General features: G+C 48.1%; 1 protein-coding gene across 3 annotated transcripts; it reads left to right on the top strand.

The window, feature by feature from the left end:
- Positions 1-4,229: 4,229 nt before the first annotated feature.
- RBM14 (RNA binding motif protein 14) lies at positions 4,230-15,351 on the top strand. 3 transcript variants are annotated; one of them, XM_055580712.1, is made up of 3 exons: positions 4,230-4,665; positions 10,355-11,819; positions 12,595-15,351. In XM_055580712.1, the coding sequence occupies exons 1-3, from the start codon at positions 4,329-4,331 to the stop codon at positions 12,800-12,802; spliced, it is 2,010 nt and encodes a 669-aa protein (XP_055436687.1). In that variant the 5' UTR covers positions 4,230-4,328; the 3' UTR covers positions 12,803-15,351. The 3 variants fall into 3 exon arrangements, with proteins under 3 accessions (XP_055436687.1, XP_055436688.1, XP_055436689.1); XM_055580713.1 differs by having other exon boundaries at positions 10,355-10,465; positions 12,595-12,767; XM_055580714.1 differs by lacking the exon at positions 10,355-11,819 and having other exon boundaries at positions 12,595-12,767.
- The last annotated feature ends 1,867 nt before the right edge of the window (positions 15,352-17,218 follow it).

Below are 17,218 nucleotides of genomic sequence, written 5' to 3'. Positions count from 1 at the left end.
AGTTGGACTGTGAAGAAGGCTGAGCGCCGAAGAATTGATGCTTTTGAACTGTGGTGTTGGAGAAGACTCTTGAGAGTCCCTTGGACTGCAAGGAGATCCAACCAGTCCATTCTGAAGGAGATCAGCCCTGGGATTTCTTTGGAAGGAATGATGCTAAAGCTGAAACTCCAGTACTTTGGCCACCTCATGCAAAGAGTTGACTCATTGGAAAAGACTCTGATGCTGGGAGGGATTGGGGGCAAGAAGAGAAGGGGACGACAGAGGATGAGATGGCTGGATGGCATCACTGACTCGATGGACATGAGTCTGAGTGAACTCCGGGAGTTGGTGATGGACAGGGAGGCCTGGCGTGCTGGGATTCATGGGGTCACAAAGAGTTGGACACGCCTGAGCGACTGATCTGAAAGTCAAGTTTCAAAAGTTTTCCTACTTTTAAAATTTCATTTATTTTTAAATTTTGGCTGCACTGGGTCTTCCTTGCCGAGCCATGTGAAGGCTTTCTTTAGCTGTAGCCTTGGGTCTTAATAGTTTTGACTTGAGCATGCAGGTTCTTAGCTCCCTAACCAGGGACTGAACCTGCACTCCCTGCATGGGAAGGTGAAGTCTTAACCACTGGGCCACCAGGGAAGCGCCACCACGACGCCTTTATTTTTTTAAATTTATTTATTTTAATTGGAGGCTAATCACTTTACAACATGGTTGTTTTTGCCATACATTCACATGAATCAGCCATGGGTGTACATGTGTTCCCCATCCTGAACCTCCCTCCCACCTCCCTCCCCATCCCATCCCTCAGGGTCATCCCAGTCAGGGCACCAACCCTGAGCACCCTGTCTCATGCACATGATACCTTTTAAATGGCTATGTGCCCTGGGTGTCTACAGGCCTGCTGATACCCTGCTCTGAGAATACTGCCAGCAGTTTGAATTTGTGGAGATATCAGAGTGGTATCAAAGTGATGCCCCTCTTTTCCTCCTTATAATGTACTTTTTTAAATTATAAAAGAATTAGATGCTCATTGCTGAAAGTCTAATGATATAGAAAAGTAAAAAAAACATTAAGCCCCATCTCATTCCCTTGAGGTAATCCATATTATTTTTCTCTGCTGAAAAACATGTGTATCATATGAAGCTTTTTTTTTAACCTATATCTTAGAAATAGATAATGTTATATAATCACATTTTTTCCCTCTTAAATTATGGTCCTCCTTCCACATCATCCTTCCTCATCAATACATTCTGACCTATTTTTAGTTTTTAGAGTCTTAACCACTGGACTGACAGGGAAGTCCCTTGACCTATTTTATTTATTTAAATAATTTATTTGCCTGCATCAGGTGTTAGCTGTGGCATGCAGGACTTTGTTGCATCATGTGGGATCTTTCACGCAACATATGGACTCTAATTGTGGTGAGCAGGTTCAGTAGCTGCAACTCACAGGGTTAGTTGCTCTGAGGCATGTGATCTTAGTTCCCATCAAAGGGTGCATACAATCCCTTGCATTGCATGGAGGCTTCTTAACCACTGGACCAGCAGGGAAGTACCCTCTGACGTACCTTTAATAGCAACATGGTATTCCATCCAATATTCCCTTATTTATGGACATTCAGGTTGCTTCCACTACTTGGTACTACAGACAATGCTACAATAAATAAATTTATATCAATATCCTTATTGATGAGTTTTCTGTAGGCTAGATTTCCAAAGCAGGATTACCATGTTAAAGGCTCACTACATTTAAAGTGTTGATATTGCCAGAATACTTACCAGGAAGGATATAGAGATCACACTACATATGTAACTCATACATACAATCTGTAATTTCCTCACACCCATAAGACCAACAGATATAAACCTTTTTTTTTTTTTGCAAATATGAGGCATGAAAATATTCTAATTTTCTCACAAAATTGCATTTCCCTGACTAGCACTGAAGTTTCTTTGTATTATTTGTACTTCTTTTCCTATAGAATTACCAGTTAGCATCCTTGGCCTATTTATCTCATCTTTATCCCCCTATCAATTTGTAGGAGTTCTTGTACAGTACAGATATTTGCTCAGTCGTGTCTGACTCTTTGCGACCCCATGGACTATACAGTTCACGGAATTCTCCAGGCCAGAATATTGGAGTGGGTAACCTTTCCCTTCTCCAGTGGATCTTCCCAACCGAGGGACTGAATCCAGGTCTCTTGCGTGGCAGGCAGATTCTTTACCAACTGAGCTATCAGGGAAGCCCCATAGATATTAACTCTATAGATTCACAAATTTGTATCAGTATCTTCAGTCCAGACTTCTCTCTGAACTCCAGACATATCTAATTGTCCATTGGTACCTCCATTTGATGACTTGCAGGCATCTCAAACTTATCGTGTCCAGGGAACTCCTTGGCAGTCCAGTGGTTAGGACTCTGTGCCCACTACTGTGGGCCTGGGTTCCATCTATCCCTGGTTGTGGAGCTAAGATCCTGAAAGTGGCAATGAACCCCCAAAAACAAACAAGTAAACAAAACAAGCCTCCAAATTTTTATGTCCAAAAATAAATTTCTGGCCATCTACAATGTTCCCCATATCAATAAATGGCAACTTTATGCTTCCCTTTTCCTGGCGTCATCTTTGACTTCTTTCTCTCACAATTCACATCCTATCACACACTGTGTAGGCTCTACAGTCAAAGTACATCCAAATCTAAGCGCTTCCGCTGAATTTTGCTACAGCCACCCTAATCCACTCTCACTTCTCGCCTGGATTTTTTTTTTGACAGCGCCCTGCAGCAGACCAAAGATTAAACCCCTACCCCCTGCAGTGGACATGCAGAGTCCTAATCACTGGACTGCCAGGCAGGTCCCTTTCTCCTGGATTTTTGCTGCAGTGATAACTGTTCTGAGCAAATGACTCTCTTCTGTTTTTGCCCATTTCAAGAGCCGCCAGAATGATACTCATAAAACTATGAAAGCTAAGTCCTATCAGGCGAACCCCTCTTCTCTCTATAGACTTTCAGCCTCACTAAGACTGAAAGCCAAAATTATTTAAATGGCCCACCAGGTGCTACACCTCCTCGCTGTCCTGATCTATTATTCACTCTGTTCCACCCTCCAGCCATACTAGCTCTTGTGATTCTTTGGACAGACACACTCCTGCCCCAGGACTTTCTGACATGTTCTTACAGGCTGGAATGATTCCCCCATAGCATGGCTCCCTCAGTTATTTCAAGTCTTTATCACTACCTAACAGGCTATTATGTTTTACTTATTATCTGCCTCTCTCCACAGTAATACAAGCTCCAAGGTCGGGATTTTTGTCACTTTTTGTTCACTGCTTTATTTTTGGTCTTGTCCCAACAGGGTGGGCGCTGAATAAAATTTGGAGAATGAACTTGCAAGTAAACATTTTCCTGAACTTGTCACATGTTCTTACATTTTTGACATCTTCTGCCATGCAAAATGTTTTCCTCTTTTTTAAAGGCTCAACTTTCATCCTCTCAAGGACTGTTCTTTTGACTGAATTTCCGATTTTATTAAACTTTTTGTTGTGGAAAATTTCAAACATATATCAAGATTGATATATCTTATTCCTTGTTTTTAATGTCCATAAAGGCAGAGGTGGGTCTGATTGGCTTTTCAGTGTCTCCAGCGTCTGCCTGGACCTCAGCAACCTCAAGGAATGTGTTTCCAAAGAAATTAATGGCACGAGGGTTTCTATGGGGCAGATGCCGCTCAGGGCCCCCTCAGACTGCCCAGCACAAGCGGCAGTCCTGGGAGCCAGTCCCGGGAGTCTTCTGCTGAAGGAAGGCGTTTGTCCTGGTTTCTCCCGTCAGGCCAGGACTTCCCGTGGACACTCTCGCTGCTAGCCCTAGCTAGGCGCGGGTTTGGCCTAGGCGGCCAGAATGGGAGAGGCTCTGACTTAGGACTGAACTAAGTTTTTCCTCGGGCCCTGCCGATCCCGCCCCACCCCGGCCAGAGGCCGCCTCGCTCACTAGGCCTCTCAGCTGCCCCGGCGCTCCCTGCGCGCGTAACCCCTACCCCAGGCCTTCTTCCCCTCCCCCCGGCAGTGGCGGTTGGTCGCGCGCCGTCGTCCCTCTCCCACCCCCTCCGCTAACGAGCGGGCTCCAGACCCTCTGGGATTGGCTGCGTCTGGGTGGATTTTCTCTCAGCCTCTCTGATTGGCTGCATGACGCGCGGGATCCGGGCTCCGATTGGCTAGGTCAGGGCGCCTGCGCGGCGGGGTTCTCGGTCGCCAGCCATTCCTAGGGAGGACTGCCGGCGGTTCGGACGTCTCGCCTGTCGCTGGAGGAGAGGTCCCGGCTCTCCGGGAAGGCGGCTGCGGCGGCAAAATGAAGATATTTGTGGGAAACGTTGATGGGGCCGATACGACGCCGGAGGAACTGGCAGCTCTCTTCGCGCCCTATGGCACGGTCATGAGCTGCGCCGTCATGAAACAGTTCGCCTTCGTGCACATGCGCGAGAACGCGGGCGCGGTGCGCGCCATCGAGGCCCTGCATGGCCACGAGCTGCGGCCGGGGCGCGCGCTCGTGGTGGAGATGTCGCGCCCACGGCCTCTTAACACTTGGAAGATATTCGTGGGCAATGTATCGGCAGCGTGCACGAGCCAGGAATTGCGCAGCCTCTTCGAGCGCCGCGGACGCGTCATCGAGTGTGACGTGGTAAAAGGTAACGTGCAGGCGGGGGCGCGCTCGGGGCACTCTGCTTGTTAGCCACGCCCCTTTCCCGGGGGCCGGTCACAGCGCGGTTGGTGGGGCGGGGGTGGGGCGAAGTCCGCGGGAGTGAGGCCGGAGGTGTTGGGGGCGCGTTGGGTAGAGCCACCGTCCTCCCGTGCGGTCCAGGCACCATTAACCAAATGGGAGGAAGCGGCTCAGGGTGGGTGCGGCGGCCACTGTGAGCCGAGCTACGGGGCCGGGGACGCGCCTGAGAGACTTGGGAGTATACCGGGGGCGCGCCTTCTACTGGTCTCCTGGGCCTGGCACCGAGCGGAAATTGGGAAGTGACGGGCACAAGCCGGATCATGGAGCGGGGAAGATTTTGCCACTTCCCCACTTCCTCTCCAGACGTCTGTCAGAGCAAGGGAAAAGGTGGGGGCTGATCCCCCCGCCCCCCATCAAAAGCCACCCTCGTGTTCCCTCCCGGTGAATGCTCCCGAGCGGAAGGTAAAGGGGCCCTTGGAAGTTTTTCGGGCTGGGATCTTTTAGTACTGTGTGGCTGGGTCTACTCATGGGCATAGTTAACTCCTGGGTACCAGGCGGGAGGCGAGGGCTTCCGAACTACTTTGGCCTTTCAGTATTGTTAGGTGGGTTAGGCCTGGCAACTCTGCGCTTTCCAACTCCTTCAAACTTGTTCCCCCCCCCCCCCCCCCCCACTTTGAGACCGATTTTACATCTGTAAACTGGAAGCCCCGACCTTTGACCTGTGGAAGAAGGCTTGTTTTATGAAAAGGCCTCTTCTGAGCCGCTAACTTGTCAAGCCGGTGCCCCGGAGCAATGTTCTTCTTTTCTAAACATGGTGATTTTGCAAGGGGGCACACTCTGGCTGAGGAAACATGGGGACTTAGTAGTCGTCTTTGCTTGAGCAGTCTTCATGATCAGGGTAGATCCTGAGAAGAATGTATCATTATAGTTTAGGCCTGACTTCCTTTTTTGGACCCAGGTGACTTCTTTTCATAGTCTGGGTTCTTAACCCTTAGGCTGTGTTTCTGTTTTGTTGGCAAGATCAGGAATACAGTCTTTGTGTGTGTCCAGTCTGTGTTCCACTTGGAAACAGATGAGAGTTAACTTTGCCTTGCTGCATCTTCAAGGATGCAACCTAGGAGTAAGTATCTGGTTCCTGGCCGCTGGTTTTGAATTCGCACCTGCTCATAACCTGTGTGAGAAGTTGTGAGGATAGTAAATAAATTTGGGGGCAGGTGCTTTATTCATTTCCTCCAAGATGCATCATTTGCTGTCCTTGAAAGGCGCATCTTTTGGGTCATTCCTTATCCTTTCTGTAACTGGGGGAAGTGTAAAGGCTGGTAGTCAGCATTAGGAGTAATTCCTTCTTCTGCATTAATACTGCATTCTCTTTTCCTCAACTCAGGCTGTACAAGTTCATGACTATCCAAAATCAGGCTTTCCTACTGGGTGCTCTGATGAGGCAGGCTGTATGGTGCATGGATTTTTGCTTTTATTTAGAGTGAAAGAATGGGAAAGGCCTCAGATTGGGCTCCTGGCCAGGAATTGATAGGGGTATACGAGAGTTCTGTGTTTTGACCTACTACATTTTTGTGTGTAGTTCTTTAAGCAGGCAGTCTACTAGATTGAGAGTTCTGAAACTTGCATCTGAGGGGACTGTCTGTGGAACTCATTGGTCAAGGAGCCTCCTTTGGGGTGGTAGAGAGAGCTGAAAATTTGCTTGAATTGCTTGGGACTGACACAGAGTGACAGTGGATGTGGGGGTGGAGTGGGGTGAACTGTGTAACTGGGTCTGGTTTTTAGAAATTATGTTTCCTTGTGAAAGTTTTGTGCATTTTGTCCCTTTGTGAACATTTGATTTGCCAAGTGCTTTGACTTCTTCAGGGAGTGGTGGTTAGCTGTTATTTATAGTTATGCTGATATGTGAGCTCACGATAATACTTTGATACAAAGGACTGAGAAAGGTTTGGGGATCGTATCCCCCTCGTCATGCCTTTCTATTTAGAGTGAAGGAAAATGAGGTTTTTAAGTTAGGACTGTAGTAGAGGAGACTGGCTTTGGCTCTATAAATAGCTTACTTATTTCTTGGTCTGGGAAAGGACATTTGAGGTGTCTTATGTTGATTGTCAGGTCTTTGAAAAGCACAGAAGCTTGGTATTGCACAGGACAGCCAGTTCTGTTTTATTTCACAGGGGGAAATTTTAGTTGCTTGGTTCCAGGACCTTAGATATGATTTGATTTGGAGAGAGTAAAAATCTCCATAGCAACAGCAGATTGTAACCACTCTCCACAGTTAAATTCTATTGGGTGTTAAAGGATGAAGTCTCAAGAGTTGCTGACAGCTTTAGGAACCAGTCAGATTTCCGAAGTCTGAAAGGCAGAAGAGGAAACTGTTTCCCATGTTGTGGGTGGCCATTCTTTCCTTCTATGTATAGCTCTGTAGTTTCACGTTAGAAGTTTTTACTCTGAGAATAGGAAAACTCATGTTTCCACAGTCTCTTAAGTTGGGTATTGGAGGAATTGTGATGCCAGATCATTAGGGGATCTCTGTAAATCATTGCCTGGTAGTCCTTTTAAATGAGATGAATTACCTCAGAGATCAGTTTCCTTGAACTAATTCAATTCAGGCCAGTGAGTCCCTGGAGTTTGCTAGTTCTTTGTTGTTGTTGTTGTTGTTGTTGTTGTTGTTTTTAATCATCCTAAGAGGAGTTGGGTTCATGGGTGTCTTTGATAATAGGGCTAGGCCTGGGTTTAGCTGCTCAGGGTTGGCTAGGCCTCAGGTGTTTGAGTCAACTGGACAACCTTTTCACACTTCCCTCCAGTATCAGGCTTAGAAACTTCTGATATAAATTGGTTATAATTGTATCTCATGGCTTTCTGTCAGTTATATAGTTCATCTGTGTGGTCAATTGAATTGTACCTATGAAATTTCAGTTTTCAAGTTTCACAAATTGGTCTCTAAATAAAACCTAGCTAAGTAGGGAATAGACAATGTGATATCCTATTGCTCTTGTAAACCCATTGAAACATTTTTGTTGGGTGTTTTTTCCCTAGTTTCATATAGTCCTAGGAATTTGTGGATAGGTTAACCAGGAATATAGTATGATTCCCTTATAGTTCCTGGAGGCTTTTTTTTTTTTTTTGGTAATTCCCTTTAATCTGCCTACAAACTTGCTTTCTGCTTACCATTGCATTCCCCTGGTGCTAGGCTCAACTCAGTCTTTTGTTTTGAAGAGAGATTTTTAGCTCACTCTACCCAGAGTGGAGGTGAGAGATCAGAGGATAGTTTTAGTGCCCTGTGGCTAGGTCTAAAGAACACTTTTGCTTTTCACAATTGGTAGATGGATCAGGTTTGGTTCGTAAGAGAGTGAAGACAGTTGTGATAGTTCAGTTTGTTTCTTTGTCATCTCCGGCAAGTTCCAAAGTTGCGTTTACAGATGGCATTGTGTCTCTTGTGTTTTATTAGAAATGAAGGGTCATATCCTGTAAGGAAATAAGCCTATGGTTATTCCTAGGCTTGAATAAGTATCATGATTTTTATCATAGAGCTATTTATACTTTCAGCTGTTGTTCAATCACTAAGTTGTGTCTGACTCTTTGCGACCCCTGTGGGTTGTGCCCCCAGGCTCTTCTGTCTGGAATTTCCCAGGCAAGAATACTGGAGTAGGTTGCCATTTCCTTCTCCATATTTATACTTTATAAGGCATTTTTATCATCTTATTTGAATAATTTGGGCTTGCCTGGTGGCTCAGATGATAAAGAATCCACTTGTAATGCAAGAGACCTGGGTTCAATCCCTGGGTCAGGAACATCCCCTGGAGAAGGAAATGGCAACCCACTCCAGTATTCTCGCCTGGAGAACTCCATGAACAGAGAGGATCCTGGCAGGCTACAGTCCATGGGGTTGCAAAGAGTTGGACATGACTTGTGTGCCTAAGCACATTTGTTGAATCTTGAAACTCTGAGGTGGGCAGGAAGATTGTCAGAGGGAGAGATAAATTTTAAGTTCTGTAAGAACTTAATAAAGCAAGTCAGTGATCTGAATCTTCAATTGAGGCTAAATTTTAGCAGCTAGTTCCAGAATTCTTTTGCCATACCACACTTCTGACTTCTACCTGTTGATTATATCTTTATTCTCATTTTTGTAAGAGTCACTTCGGTCGCATTGCATTACATCCAGGAAAATGACTTGCTTTATAGAAGTAGCTATAGAGCCAGTCCCAGTGTGGAAGTTTCTGAATATTAGGACACTTGTTTAGAGGACATTTAAAAGGATTTTTTAAAATCAAGAATGGAACCTTAGTAATTTCATGTAGGTAATTTTTCATTTCCTAAAGTGATGTGAGAAAGATGGGGTTCTGATACTTCAACTTTAAAAGTAGCCTCAGGTCCAAGTGGTGGTAAGTACATGACCCCGCATTACCACAGGCATGATCTCATTGTTCTTCAGATTCTGCTTGCACTATTGTGATTTGTGAGATTGGATTTGGACAAGAATTTCTTCCTATTCCTTTCTTGAAGGTTTCCTGTTCTGTAGTAGGACTTTGAGAGCCTGTCCTCCCACAGCTCATTCAGATCCTAATTGAGGGCCTGTGGGATAACCTCTTAGCAGAGCCTGGTAGCTGCAGGAATTGCAGCTTCTTGCCATGAAGCTGAGAAACTAAATCTTTTCTCTGAACAGAAGCCCAAGGGGTAAGGGATGTCTCTTGATACGAGTATCAGTGGAGAAGGTAATGTGGCCTAGGAGTGGGGAGTGGCTTGTACCTGAACTGAGTAGGGCCTGGCTTAGACTGGGCGGCTCAGTTTCCATTCCCACATTTCATTGGCTTACATGGGGTCCAGCATCTCCCCTTCTCAGCTTAAGTGTCTAGTCTTAATACACAATCCTGCCTTATACATTGACTTCTTAGGGATAGACTGGTGTCGTGAAGAGGCATGGAGAGCTGGGATTCTGTTTCTGGCTCTCACAAGTAGATTTGGGGCAAGCCATATAAATTCTCTTGAGTGTGTTTGCCCACCTGTAAAATGGGGATAATGATCCTTTGCCTGCCTCCTGGGATTGTTGTGAGGCTCAGATGGGATCTTGTGCATGGAATGCTTTGAGAGTTGGGAAGTACTGAGGGGAGATCATATTGGAGGACTGTCACAGATCATGTATTGCTGTGTAGCTGTTCTGCCTTAATTGGACCCTGGGCTGAGACATGGGTCATGTCGAGACATAAATGGTCATTTCCAGTGTTTGAGAGTTAAGCCTCAAAGGTGAACAGAAGTGTTTGGTGGTCTTGGGTTAGAGAATACTGAATAATTGAGTGATCCAGGAATGCTTTCTGCATTTTTGTCTGTGGATTTGTACTTAATAGAAGATGAAGATTAGTGAAGATTTTTATCCTCTGTTACAGTTCATCTTTGCTCTTTCTTTTCTGAGCAGGCAATTGGGTGAGGTGGCAGGGGAATTGGGGAGAACGGGAAGAAAGCCATAGGCAAAGCTGACTATTTGGGACAGTCAGAAGCTTTGTTATATGGGAATTACATTTTATGACCTACTCCTGGAGAGGAGGGTTTGGAGGCCTGGAGGTAGCTGGCAACAGCTGGGTGCTGTTGGTGTGTCCAGTTTGGGACCCATCAGGTAGCGTGCCCTGCCCCCCTAATTGCTAACCCTCTGTCTGCTGCTTTATCAGACTACGCGTTTGTTCACATGGAGAAGGAAGCAGATGCCAAAGCCGCCATCGCGCAGCTCAACGGCAAAGAAGTGAAGGGCAAGCGCATCAACGTGGAACTCTCAACCAAGGGTCAGAAGAAGGGGCCTGGCCTGGCTATCCAGTCTGGGGACAAGACCAAGAAACCAGGGGCTGGGGATACGGCATTCCCTGGAACTGGTGGCTTCTCTGCCACCTTCGACTACCAGCAGGCTTTTGGCAACAGCACTGGTGGCTTTGATGGGCAAGCCCGTCAGCCCACACCACCCTTCTTTGGTCGCGACCGCAGCCCCCTGCGCCGTTCACCTCCCCGAGCCTCGTATGTGGCTCCTCTGACGGCCCAGCCAGCCACCTACCGGGCCCAGCCCTCAGTGTCACTGGGCGCTGCCTACAGGGCCCAGCCTTCTGCCTCTTTGGGTGTCGGCTATCGGACTCAGCCCATGACAGCCCAGGCAGCCTCTTACCGCGCTCAGCCCTCTGTTTCCCTTGGGGCCCCATACAGGGGCCAGCTGGCTAGCCCTAGCTCCCAATCGGCCGCAGCTTCCTCGCTTGGCCCATACGGTGGAGCCCAGCCCTCGGCCTCGGCCCTCTCCTCTTATGGGGGTCAGCCAGCTGCGGCTTCTTCGCTCAACTCCTATGGGGCTCAGGGCTCCTCCCTTGCCTCCTATGGTAACCAACCATCCTCTTACGGGGCACAGGCTGCTTCTTCCTACGGGGTTCGTGCGGCTGCCTCCTCCTACAACACCCAGGGAGCAGCTAACTCCCTAGGCTCCTATGGGGCCCAGGCAGCCTCCTATGGGGCCCAGTCTGCAGCTTCATCACTAGCTTATGGGGCCCAGGCAGCTTCTTACAATGCCCAGCCTTCAGCCTCTTATAATGCCCAGTCCGCCCCATATGCTGCACAGCAGGCTGCTTCCTATTCTTCCCAACCTGCTGCCTATGTGGCACAACCAGCTACAGCTGCTGCTTACGCGAGCCAGCCAGCTGCCTATGCTGCACAAGCCACCACCCCGATGGCTGGCTCCTATGGGGCCCAGCCAGTTGTTCAGACCCAGCTGAATAGTTATGGGGCCCAAGCATCGATGGGCCTGTCAGGCTCCTATGGGGCTCAGTCAGCTGCTGCGGCCACCGGCTCCTATGGCGCTGCAGCTGCCTATGGGGCCCAACCTTCTGCCGCCCTGGCAGCTCCTTACCGCACTCAGTCGTCAGCCTCATTGGCTGCTTCCTATGCTGCACAGCAGCATCCCCAGGCTGCTGCCTCCTACCGTGGCCAGCCGGGCAATGCCTACGACGGGACAGGTCAGCCGTCTGCAGCCTACCTGTCCATGTCCCAGGGGGCCGTTGCCAACGCCAACAGCACCCCGCCGCCCTATGAGCGTACCCGCCTCTCCCCACCCCGGGCCAGCTACGACGATCCGTACAAAAAGGCTGTCGCCATGTCGAAAAGGTACTGTATGCCCCCCCGCCTCTGCCCCCAGCTGGGGCTCAGGGCAAGGGGCTGAGGTTGGCATGGGAGGGAAACTGGAGCCATCGGCCCCTCCCTTGGCCTTCTCTACTCCTGTGGGATGTCCAGAGGCCGAAGTGGGTGATGTCTGTGAACTTCCTGGTCACCAGGGTTCAGGTGGAGCTTCGTGCTCAGCCTGGGGTGGTACCAGCTAGTCAGGCCGGGAGGAGTGTCACCTGTCTAGACTAGCCCAAAGTGCTATTGGAGCTATTGCCTGCAAGATTGTGGCCCATAGCCTCTCCCACTGTCTCAAGGATCCTTAAGCCTGTTAACGTGGTTGTCCTGGCCTTTGGTGGGGGTGGGTTTGAAAGAGTAGTCCCTTTGGCACTCACTGGCTGAAGGCAGGGTGTATGTGGTGCGTCCACTCTTTGGGAAATTGGGGACCTTGCTTTCGTCCGCCGTTCTGTTGGTAAACAACCAAGGTCTTTTCTCTGCAGGGCCCAGGGGTGGGGATAATTTGTTTGTGGTTTGGGAATGTAGGCCAGCGTCCACCTTGGCCAGTTCAGAAGGGAGGGCTTCAGTGGTGGGCTTGGTTTCCCACAGTTGGACCAGGCTTGATTTCTTGCCCTGGATAAGGTGATGAGCCTTCTGAAAAATCTTGTTTGTTGGAGACCAGTCTGATTATGCCCTCCCTGCCCCCATTGGCATTTCCCCAGTGCCCACCTGGAGCCCTCCCCTCGATTGTCTCATTCACCAACTGTCTTCTTCTCTCGACTAGGTATGGTTCCGACCGGCGTTTAGCCGAGCTCTCTGATTACCGCCGTTTATCAGAGTCGCAGCTTTCGTTCCGCCGCTCGCCGACAAAGTCCTCGCTGGATTACCGTCGCCTGCCCGATGCCCATTCCGATTACGCACGCTATTCGGGCTCCTATAATGATTACCTGCGGGCAGCTCAGATGCACTCTGGCTACCAGCGCCGCATGTAGGGCCGTCCTGGGATGGGGCACCACAGGGAGGGAAGGAGAGGAGAGATGGGGTCGGGTGCAGATCCAGGTTATAACTGCTGGCCCATACCTCTCCTGTTGGTGGTTTTTCATCCCCTCTACCATGTGGGCCTTCCCCAGGAGACTATCCTTTTGAGTGTTCGGCAGTAACCTACTTTGTTCCTTCGCCTCAGCAGCAAATCTTGCTACTGGCTCTAGATCTGCGGTTCCCCTCTCCCCTGCCCCATCTCCCTAGGATGGGAATCTCTTTTATGTTTTGATTTTTTTTCCTGGCTCCCTTTTATTTTTGTGCGCGATATTTAAGGTCGTCTGGATGGGGAAGCAACCTGCAGCTGAGGTCGGCGGCGCCTTTTTCTTTTTAGATGTGAGGGAGGCCAGGAAAGGGTTAGCTTAACCATTTCCTATGCGCCAAGCTGTGCCAGGTGTCCAGGGGGCCCTGACTGTGTCCCTCTATAGACTGTGTTGAGACTGAGTTCCTGTTGGGACAGTCGGTTGGTACATGTCCAGTCCCTACTGACCCCTGACGTTCTAGCTGATGCTGTGCGCCACAGTGCACTTCCCCATCTCCCCAAGTAGGTGGTGTTAGAAAACCTTAATTTTTTTTCCCTTTTGTATGGACTACAAATAAAACTTGGGGCGATTTGCAGTTTGGAAACCTGGTTGTCATTGTCTTGATTGCACTCAGTTTCAGAGAAGCCAGTTTGACATCCAGGAATACATGACAGCTAAAGGGAAGGTGGCCAGAGGACCCAGGGCAGATGAGGAAAGGGGTCTGAACCTGGGAATTAGAATGATTTCCCTGCTGCCAGAGGGATTTAACTCCTTTCTCTGCTAGTCTGCCATCTTAAGGACTGGAAAATCTGGACAAAGTTGCTTCGACTTGGGTTAATCACACCAAAATGCAGTAAATTTATTGCCCATTTTCCTCGCCTGTGCTTGGCTGTTTTCCTTGACTTGTCTCCAGTTCAGAAACAACCTGGACTCCAGCAGGGTGGTTCTCGGGTTTGACTTCTCAAGTGAGAAGTGGGGAATGGGCTCCTTTGGTGCTTAGAAGACTAGTAGGGCCTTCAGGCAGTGGGCTCCAGTGAGGACTGGGGCTGGGACCTGGAAAGGGGTCAGTTGGGTTCAGGGGGTCATGTTAACTGTGGCGGTGTCTCTGTGGTTGGGACATTTGGAAGCCAGTATGGGGGGATTCTGGCCATAGACCTGGTATTTTGCCTGTTGAACATCATCCTGGAGCGTCCTGCCCGCGTCCTGCCAACCCCTGCCATCATAGTCACCGGCGACTGCAAATTCCTTCTCTCCATCTGTTAGGGTTTCCAGATGTTTTCTGGCTGGGTTTATATTTGAAGGTGTTACGGTAGACCATGGGAAGGGGGCAAGGTGCAAACATAACTAAGAAGGGCGCTGGGATAGGGTAAGGAATTGAATCTTTCTATACTTTTACTCTGGGGCTAGGGGTTCAGAGGACCTGGGCACAAAATAAGATGATTCTAGCCATGACAAGATGGAAGCTTGGCCTTCCTGATGGGTGAATGGAAGACTGGTTGGGTAGGGTGGTAACAGGAAACCTAACATTCCTTTGGGAAAGGGGCTTTAGAGATTTGATTTGGGAGTCTTTGGGCACGGTGATTTGGGGGAGGTGTATTGTCAAGTGGAGTTCAGGTTGGTTCTCTTCTGCCTCCACTGGTTTCTTGCGAACTTGCTTGTGACACAGTAGTTTGCCCCAGGTGTTCTCTTCCCTCTGCCCAGTGGGCCAAAAGCACAGGCTCTGTGTTAAGTATGAACTACTTGCGGATGCAAACTGGAGTGATCTCAGGGGTGCTGAGGCCATGGCTTTCTCACTTTTCTTTCTGCTCACTGCTTTGCTGCTGCTTTCCGTTTCTTTTAAGGACTGGGAGGAGGGGGAATCTAATAGGTTTCTTGTCAGTTTTCTGCATTGAGAGTGGGGTTATCACAGGGCCAACCTAACAGACTTAGTTCTGGTTATTTCCCTGGAAAATCAAGGGTTGTTTAATTGTAGTGCTGTGATTGTGGCCTGTGTATTTGTAATTACTTCTTTCTTTAGTGTGATTTTCTGTCATCTTTCTCTCCAGTGAGCGTTCAGCCACTGTCCCAGTCCCACAGTTTGTGTGAAAAATAGCCTAATGTGCTCTCAGGGCCAGTGTTGATATTTCTTTATTACAGCTTAAGTTCTTCAGAGCAACCTGGCTGAGATGATCACTCAACTTGTCATCTCTAGGTACTGATGCCCTTGCTGCCTCTGCTGCCAGGCTTCTGGTTTAAGCTCTGAAGAGCTCTAAAGCCAAATCACCTGTCATTTTCCTCTTCCTTGCCGATTGTTTTAAAATTCTCTTCCCCTTTTTTATTTAAATTATGCTACCTGTGTTAATCCTATAGCCCGCTTCTCCTACTTTGCTTTTTGTGGGTTTCTGATTTCCAGGGTCCTATAACTTGAAGACGGTTGGGTTGAGTGAATGGGAGGATAGACATTTAATGTGTGTTTTGGGAAAAGGGGGTGGGAATATGGGCTCACAATATTCTTCAGGTCCTTGTAGCTCGATCTGTCAGCTCTAACTTGACCTTCATTGGAGAAGTTTTAAATGATTTATTCCTGGAACAAGACTAAAGTCTTCTCACCTCATCAGTCTGTTCTCTGAGGTTTGGACCTTGTTTCAGATTGTCTGGGGAGGGTCTGGGGCTGCTACCCTTGTACTGGCGGTAATGGGACTCACTGAGTGATCAGCCTCTATAGTAGGCTGCCTTTCTAGTCATTGTCCATTAGTTAAGCTCTGCCAAAGTCTGTACACAGATGGTTGGTTCCAGTCATTTTGTCCTATTAAGCCAAGTAAGTTGACTATAATGTCATAATGAAAATAAATTTCCTAGATTTATGGACCAGTGTGTAATGTATTTAATAGGAGGTTTGGGTAATAACGATAAGATGGATAGGATAGGTGGAAAATACACCTTCTTTCTTTCTTTAGGTGCCTTTAAGGGTAGAATCTAGTTTTCCAGGAAAAAAGTTCTTAAAATGATTTCAAGTCTGTAAATCATTAGAAATACGGTGTGTCTGTATTGTTGGAAATAGTGTTGAGGCAGCTGAGGTGAAATGCAGTGATCACCCTTGGGCTGATCTTGGGGAATGGGTAGCCCAGGGGAGGCAGGACCTGCCTCGATGAACTAGTTACATACAGTTAATAGCAGTGCCAGGCCTTCCCTGGCAGTCCAGTGGTTTGCACTGCACTTCTGCTGCAGAGCAGTGTGGGTTTGATCCCTAGTGGGGGAACTGAGATCCCCGTATGTCCTGGGAGACAAAAAAAATAACACTAGGGAGGTTGTAGGTAAAGGAGGAGCGAGGATGGTGCAGTCCCACTAGAGAAAACTGGGGCTAGAATTTGTTTGCTTTGAAACTGACTTGGCAGAGAGAATTACTGAGGGTGCTGGCTCTAAAATCAGACTTCCTGGGACTTCACTGGTGGTCCAGTAGTTAAGAGTCTGCCTTGAAATGCAGGGGACGTGGGTTTGATTGATAGTTGGGAAGGTAAAATCCCACATGTTGTGGGACAACTAAGCCTGCGTGCCCCAACTAGAGGGCCCATGCAACTTGACACAGCCAAATAAATATTAAAAAAAAAAAAAGACTTTCTGAGTTTGAATCTTGGTTCTGCCATGTATCCGTGTGGTCTTGGACATGTCAGGAATTCTACCTCAGTATTTTCATCTATAAAATGGGGATAATAGCTCACATCTACCGAACATAACTTTATTGCAACTCAAATGTATTAGGTACTTATAAACCTTTGATTAACTGGGAAATTGAGAGTGTAGGTTAAGTAACTTCACAAGGCTGAAAAGTAGTGGATCAAGGAATTGAATCAGCCATTTTGAGCCATCCAGGATTTTGCTTGTAATACTACTGTTGGAAGGAGCAAATAGCATGTATCAGGTATAGGGCCTCATATATAGTCACTGCTAGCCATCTCAGAAATAAGGAGTTAGAACATTTTGGGGAGGTTGGGATGGCCTACTGAAAGCACACAGCTGAGGAAAGGACTTTGGATATGGGTGTGAGTGCAGCATGTGAGTAACAGTGAAGGAAGGAAACTTCTGTAGCACGTGGTACCTGTGTGATGTAGGCCACTGGACCGTACCAGTTTTGGTCACCTCTGGTTTCAGACAACACTGTTGTATGCTGGGGATCAGATTCTTCTAGGTATGGAGAAGAAAGGTATGGGGTAAGGCAGAGGTCCCCAACCTCCAGGATCTAATAATGTCTGATGATCTGAAGTGGAGCTGATGTAATGATAGAAAAAAGTGAAAAAAAAAAAAAGTGCACAGTGAGTGTACCGCACTTGAATCATCCTGAATCCAAATCCACCTCCAAGCTGTGGTCTG

The sequence above is a fragment of the Bubalus kerabau genome, chromosome 5 (assembly GCF_029407905.1).
Source record: "Bubalus kerabau isolate K-KA32 ecotype Philippines breed swamp buffalo chromosome 5, PCC_UOA_SB_1v2, whole genome shotgun sequence".
NCBI lineage: Eukaryota > Metazoa > Chordata > Mammalia > Artiodactyla > Bovidae > Bubalus > Bubalus kerabau.
Note: the sequence above shows the minus strand (reverse complement) of the source record. Positions and strands in the feature narration are given on the sequence as shown.

Coding starts and splice junctions, on each gene's coding strand:
- RBM14 (XM_055580712.1), top strand. CDS start 4,329: ATGAAGATATTTGTGGGAAACGTTGATGGGGCCGATACGACGCCGGAG. Junction 4,666..10,354: donor CGAGTGTGACGTGGTAAAAG/GTAACGTGCAGG, acceptor CTGCTTTATCAG/ACTACGCGTTTGTTCACATG. Junction 11,820..12,594: donor GCTGTCGCCATGTCGAAAAG/GTACTGTATGCC, acceptor TCTCTCGACTAG/GTATGGTTCCGACCGGCGTT.